The 7,383-nt window shown below is 40.8% G+C and overlaps 1 protein-coding gene across 1 annotated transcript in view; it reads right to left on the bottom strand.

Moving 5' to 3' along the window:
- The window catches only part of LOC102869628 (S-adenosylmethionine mitochondrial carrier protein-like), a 213,019-nt gene that overhangs the window by 10,946 nt on the left and 194,690 nt on the right, over positions 1–7,383 (bottom strand). The window contains exon 7 of the mRNA XM_006893870.1: positions 5,854–5,923. Coding sequence (XP_006893932.1) covers positions 5,854–5,923 — 70 coding nt within the window. The remainder of the gene's footprint in view (positions 1–5,853; positions 5,924–7,383) is intronic.

Raw genomic sequence — 7,383 nt, 5'->3', positions numbered from 1 at the left:
CTTCAGGTCCTCCTCAGTTTCAGCAAGCAGGGTTGTGTCATCCGCATAACGTAGATTGTTGATAACTCGTCCACCAATCTTGACCCCACATTTGCCAGCTTCTCCAGAGCAGTCTGAATTTCCTCCTTCATCATCATTGCCTCTTGATTATATGTTGCTTCATGAAATTCTTCTTTGACAGCCAGTTCTTTTTGATACAGTGACTCTGAGAACTCCTTCCATTTTCTTTTGGCATTTCTTGGCTCATTCAATATTCTGCCCATAGCCATCTTTTTGCTACTCATGGCTTGAATTTGTTCTTCAGTTTAAGAAATACTGGCTGATTTCGTCCCTTTTGATTATTTGACTCCAGCTCTTCACATATTCCATTATATAATTTGCTCTGTCTTCCTGAGCTGCCCTCTGAAACCTTCTCTTAGCTCTTTAACTTCCTGATTTCTTCCCTCTGCTTTGGCTTCTTGGTATTCTAGTGCAATATTCAAAGTTTCTTCTGACATCCAACTTGGTCTTTTTCTTCATCTTCTGCCTTTGTAATGTTCTTCTGCATTTTTCCTGGATGATATTCTGGATATCTTCCCACAGCTCATCTGGTCTTTTCTCATTAGTGTTCAAGGCCTTAAACCTGTCCCTGAGATACATTCAGGTGGGAGAGCCTCAAGGTCAAATTTTGGCTCTTGTGGATTTGGTTTAATTTTCTTTAGCTTCAGTTTGAACTCGAATATGAGTGGTTGATGGTCCATTCCACAATCAGCACCTGGTCTAGTTTTCACAGCTGATATTGAGTTTCTCCAACGATTCTTTCCACAGATGTAATCAATCTGATGGTGTACACCATCAGGTGAGATCCATGTGTATTATCACTGTTAATGTTTGTAATAAAAGATATTTGCAATGAATAAATCACTGATTGTACAAAATGCTATCATTCTATCCCTATCTGTCTAAATATGTTCACAAACTGTTCCAAACCAAGAGTCTTATTAAAGTCTGGCAAAGAAGATTGTCCCATCTGATCATTCCAACTTGTATGAGTCTTTTAGGGTGAAAATTATTTGTCTTCTAATAAATTTGGATACTGCAAATCCAGCTTATTCTGGCTATAGTAAATGTCTCTATTTCTTTCCTGTGTCGTACCTGCCTTTATGAGAGTTAGGAAGGTCAGCAATCTATTTTAATAAAGTAATGAAAAGTTAAAAGAGGAACATGCATATTAGTTGAACAGGTCCTAATTTATCACCACAATGCAAACGGCTTTATGTAAGTTAATAAAAATAGCAACTGGAATGCATTAAATATCGAAGAGTTCTTTCATTCACAAACTTTGGGATGTTCTCCATGAGACACTGAGAGGGCTTGTCACAATAATGTAATGGAATAACTGATCATAATGTGCAAAGGCTTTACTTTTTGTTAAGATGCGGTCACTTTCTATGTTCCACTGAAGGGGGAAAAACCAGGAAATAATTACTGGTACAGCCAACTACAGGCTTCCTTAGTGCTCAAGTTATGTGTGAAACAATTTCCTATGCTCTCCAGTGGGGAAAGGTTTTGACTAAGTAATCTGGAGAAATGATGAAAGTTACACAGTTGTTCAGGTCTTTCGTTCATAGGTCGCTATGAGTAGTCTATGACTCGACAGCACTTAACACCACCAACAAAGAGAGAGCTCTGTGGACCTGGTGAATAGGAAGTTATGCTACCAAGTCAAAAGTGGGGATTTAAATCTCCGGCCCTCAGGCCTGGTTTTAATTGTTTTTGGTCCAACATTCTTCTAAGTGGGATAGCATAAGTGGGATTAGCACTGGTCTGTCCATTTGCTGTACAGAAGTAACTTGTGGTTGCTGTGATGCTAAACACCGTGACACTGATGTGTCAAATGCGAGATTGGTTACCCATGGTGGACAGTGTTTGGTGGAGCTCCCCAATTAAAACAAGCTTGGAAGCAGGAGTGGTATCCACTTCCGAAATGGCTTGCCTTTGGAAACTATGAACTTGGAGAAACAATGAAATTTATACAAGTGTTTAGGTCTTTCGTTCATAGGGGCGCTATGAGTTGTCTACGACTCAAAGGTATTTAACAACAACAACAGGCTATTTGTTTCACAGGAACAGACTCAGGGAAAAGGAACACACTGGCGCTCCATCTCAGGTGTCCTTGGGGAACAAATGTAGGATTTTTATTGCCTTGTATTCAAAGCAGCTACCTTCATACACATGTAGGCCTAGAGCTTTACCCTCCAGGCAGCAGCTAAGAAAGGCTGAGGGTACAGAACTGGCCTTGGGGGACCTACTCCACTCTCCTACCCCCTACTAGGCTGGGAATCTTCAGGGGCCTCTTCTGCATAATCTCCAAAGAGGAGTCCAGATGTGAAGAACTTAAATAACAGAAAATGCGTGTGTGTTTTAAAGACATGTCAAGCCTTCTCATTTGTTAACCAAATAGCCCTTCCATCCTTTCTAGAATTTCAAACCATGGTGTGGCAGCTCTTCTCTGTTAGGGATGCAGGGGGTGTTTATTGTATGAGACAGATCACAGAACACAAGGGTAGCAAACATTATGTAGTAAGTATCATAATTAGTTAGACTGCATTATAGTTTAGCTTTAGAAATTCATGTTTAGTAAGTTGGCTAAGTCCTATTATTTTTTTCTACTTTAACCTCTGGCCAGAAGCCAAGGAACTTTCTGAGCATGACAAGCCATCAGCCCTCCAATATCAAGAGGCATTTTTATGTATCTGTGCCAAGCAGTTTGCAGAACAAGCATGGACGTGGGACAGTGCCAAGAAGGCACGGAGAACGGTTCATCTACAACAAGTTAACCAATTTAAGCTTGGGAAAGACACATACACGTGCAAGAAGGCAGCCTGCTGGTCAGAGCCAGAGGGTCTGAAAGTGCAGTATGCAAGCGCCTCAATCCTGAAAGGCCTGTCGGGTCAGGCCAGGCTTCAGTCACTCCTCTGGAGAGTGGAATGCATACTTGCAACAGACTCTCAGAGAACATTACTTTTTCACAACTTAGAATAGTTTCAAGTCGTGTGAATCCTTCAGAAAGGTTTTTCAATCAATCTTGTTCTCCTGGATCAACATTTGCAGCAAATACTATTTCAAAAGCCAAAACAACCATATAAATAAGAAATGCACTTATTTTAATCTAATGTTAAATATACACACATTTTCTGACAAATACCGTTTTTTTTCAGACTTTGATAAAATTCTTTGACCTCAGCTGAAAAACTGAGATGACTGTATCTGAGGAAATGACTATATGTAATAATTTTATTAACATATTACCCTTTGTAATCAATGACATGAATAATTGGGCTGCTAATGAAATAGCATTTTCTGGATGTTGATTGTTTCTACTGAAGTAATACTTCCCTAAAATTTCAAGCCAGTGGATTGCAATTTCAGCAGCCACCAGGACAGAGACCTGCCCACAGGGTTTCCCTCCACGGCTTCATCTCTTGGAAGCAGACTGCCCCATCTTCCTCCCAGAACACCCAATTATGCTCATGCAAAACATATATTTGGACCTAAAAGCAGTCGTCAGAACGGAGCAAGGGAACAATGCATGGTTCAAAATCAAGAAAGGAATGCATCAGGGATCCATCCTGTCTCCATACCTTTTCAGCCTAGGGTTTTCAAACTGCCAGCCTCCCGGTCAGCAGCACAGTCCTTAGCCCCTGTGCCATCAGGGGCCCAATTCTTGTATCTCTCTAATTTACAGACTACAAAATCCTGACACAAATGCCAGTAACTCCCATAAACTCTTGAAGGGAAGATGACTTGGAGAACGTAAGAAAGGAAAATGGTGCCCTGGAAGGGTCACTCAGTCCGGAGCCAAAAGAACAAGAGACCTGAGAGATACGTGAGTTGTCATGTGTCACTGGTGAGGTACACCGTTCACTTTCTCCTGGTCCTTTTTCTCAGCATCAGGAAGGCGCCTGGCATGAGCTACCACACCACTAGGGGTCATGGTGAGTTAGGGCATTCTGCCTAGATGCCTGATAAAAAATTTACTTATCTCCTTTGACCCAAATTCCAGCTTAGTCTATATAGGTTGTTTTTTATTTAAGCTTCATGTTTAGAATCAACAAGACCTTGGGAAGGGCCTTTTTATTTAGAAGTTGGTTGTTATATTTTGGAGGAACATTCTTCTAAGTGGTACAGCACTCTTCTGTCAATTTGCTGGAGTGAGGTAACCTGGGGTTGCTGTGATGCTGAACCTTGTGCCATTGGGATATCAAATGCCATAATGGTTATCCATGATGGACAGTATTTGGTGGAGCTCCCAGTTTAGGACAGGTTGGCATCCACTTCCTAAATAACATGTCTCTGGAAACTCTATGAACTTTGACAATAGTTATAGAAAGACTTCAGACCTTTTGTTCATAGGGTCGCTATGAGTTGTGGTCAACTCCATAGCAATCAACAACAACTAGTAAAGAGCATTGTTCAGAAAATGGAATTGTGATGAAAAATGTTCATATTAATAATATTGTATTTGCAAGCTACCTTTTGAATTTGCATCCTAAGGATGGGGACCTGAGAAGTAGATTTATTTGAACACAGGAAGTGTTACGGGATGGTGCACGTAAAAATGTGACTCTCAACCTCCAAGATGAAGAAATTTCAATATTGCTTACAGTGCCCCCAGGGCCCAAGGGACAGTCAGGAGAAACTAGTTATTTCTCTTAGGGACTGGAGGAGACCCACCTTGACCCCTGGAAAATGAATCAAGACCACCTAGTCATTTAACACAGCTAATGACTGTGTGTCATGTGGAAACAATTACTCATCATCAGTCTAGGTTGGCTTCATGTCTAGAGGCAAGATCTTATTTTTTATTATCAATTCTACAAGTCAAACAGCTTCAATTGTTAATAAAGTATCCTATTAAATGTATATATTCTGATTTTACTAGCAGCTATAATAAAATTTTCAATCCAATCACCACTAAATCAAGTGGAAAAGAATTATCTTCTAATAAAGTTAGCATCTTAAGCCTACATATCTGTCACTCTACTGACTTCACTTCTAAACTAGCAGCTGACAATTTTCCATCACATTTCTATTTTGTTTTATTTCAAGTATAATTCTAACTCACCTGTACTCAGAATAACAAAATATATTTCTCTCAGACTGTTACCCCTATAACTTAATAAACTTTTCAGAGAATAAATCTACCACTTAATAAATTTATCATTTTAAAAGTCTTAAAAGACTTTAATAATTTCTTTAGAACCTCACTGGAAAATCCACATGGCTGGCGGGGTGATGGAGAAGGCCATACTCCACATAGTCACTGGGCTCTTGGTTTCCTGTCTAGAAAACGCTCCAATGCTGAGACCGCCATATTCTCCACACAGATGCTTCAGGGTTCAGGAGCAGAGCCGTGTCCTCTGCTCTCCTGACACCTCTTAATCCACAGTGATGTCAAGCATGTCACAGGGGCTGTGAATCACTACCTTCTGCAGAAACTGCCAATCCCCCAGGGCCCTGCCCCCGGCAGACAGCTGCACTGCCAGCCTCTTCCCACAGAAGGGTTTATAAATCACCTTCCAGATAATCCCAGGGCCTGAGTGAAAGCTTTAATAAAGATAAAAAGAAGAAGAAAAATTTGTCAAAAACAAATTGGTTGTCTCTCAAGCTGACACCTTTTCAGAAGCAGGCTTCCCCACCCCTCCTTATCTTTTGCCCCTGGAGACATTGTCTTTTCTCAAACAACCAGGGGCGCTGTCTTCATCAAAACAGCCCGGAATGTCTGAAGAATGCTGGCCATGCACAGTGAACGTGCCCACATTTTCCTCCCTTTCCCTCTGGTCGTCCCCAGTATAATTTAATCCTTTGCACCTGCAAAAGCTCCACAGACCGCCGACTGCCAAGAATCCACCACGTGATCCTGCCTCCAGGACCAGAGTGCCTGTGTGTGAAGAGAAAGAAAAATACAAGTTATTAAATATTTGAATTTATCAGAACCTCCTGTGGGTTAGCTCTGGGGATGGGAACTTAAGTGAGAAGCTATTTTGGTGACATTCTTCAGTGATGATATAAGTGATTTTCCCAGGCACTTAACTGCATTCTAAATAAGTTGAAGAAGTAAGGGTGAGAGCTATATTAGTGTTCAAAGGAAATAATTGTCAAGAATATGTACCTTTCATACTCACAGACACGTGTGCAATCATATCTGTGTCTGGGTAAAAACCATTTCATTGCCTGTGCTGTACATGTGGGAAAGAGGCAGCTCTGTTAGCTTAGTGGTAAGGAATTGTGCTGCCAACCCAAAGCACATGGTTCAAATCTGCCAGGAGGACGATGGGCAATCTCCCCACATACAATTTAGTCTTGGAAAACCTGCGAGAGCCTTAGCTCCGAGTCAGTTGAGACCCCATAGTTTACAAGGATAATTCAGTTACATAGGTATCGAAAGCATTAATTTAAACCTACCTCCAGAACTTTTTCTAATTCATGTGTTACAGATTGAGGATTATACAAATGCCTTTTAAGTGTCTCACTGGGAAACACGACTGTGCACTGTTCACTGTGCCTACAGGGAACTGACAGAGGAGGCAAGATACAGTTACATGAACATTGACTAATGCCATGATTTCTTTTTAATGCCATGATTTTAAATACACTGGAAGGCACAATCCTTAAGTGTTGGATCCTGTTGTTACCAACGTTCCACACTTTACCTAGGCTATCTGACAGTATACCCTGCATTTTGTCCCCCTTCTCCCAATAATACTGCAGGCAGCTCTGGTGGCCTGGTAGGTTTTGCTTGCAAACTCAAAGGCAAGCACTTTGAATCCTCTCCTGTGTGATTCACAGCCACTGAAAACCTGCTCAAGGGTCAGCTAAGTCTCAGTTCCAACTGGATGGCATGTACCACCACCACCAATGATATTTAATGGTGTTTTCAGAGAAAGTTTACACAGCAACTCAACAATTATTACACAAGGTGTGACACTGACTGTATTCTCCACAACACATGAACATTTGCATGTATTTCTTTCTGGTGGTTCAAATTCCTTCAATCTAGTTCTCCCAGACCCCTTACACTCTCATCTTTATTTTAAAGTACTGGTTAACTGTTTGGTATCATGAAGGAAATGGTTTTAAATGAGAAATATACTTATAAGGAATATTAATTTTTTTTAACAAAATCTATTATTGCTTGTCTGTCAGATACTCCTCTAAATCTGAACATTCAAATTAAGACAGACTAGGAAGAAGATTGGCCACCCACTTCTGAAATATCAGGCCTCTGAAAACCCTATGCACAACAGAACACATGCAGACTAACAGAAAGGGCAACCTAGGTAGAACTTTCAAGTATGGAAATACAAAGGAGGAGGAACAGTTGTAAGCAGACCCTAGTGA

This window comes from Elephantulus edwardii, unplaced genomic scaffold (assembly GCF_000299155.1).
Source record: "Elephantulus edwardii isolate Elephantulus edwardi_28Jun2011 unplaced genomic scaffold, EleEdw1.0 scaffold00132, whole genome shotgun sequence".
Taxonomy (NCBI): Eukaryota; Metazoa; Chordata; class Mammalia; order Macroscelidea; family Macroscelididae; genus Elephantulus; species Elephantulus edwardii.
The sequence above is the reverse complement of the archived record's forward strand: the minus strand, read 5'-3'. Positions and strand labels throughout refer to the sequence as shown.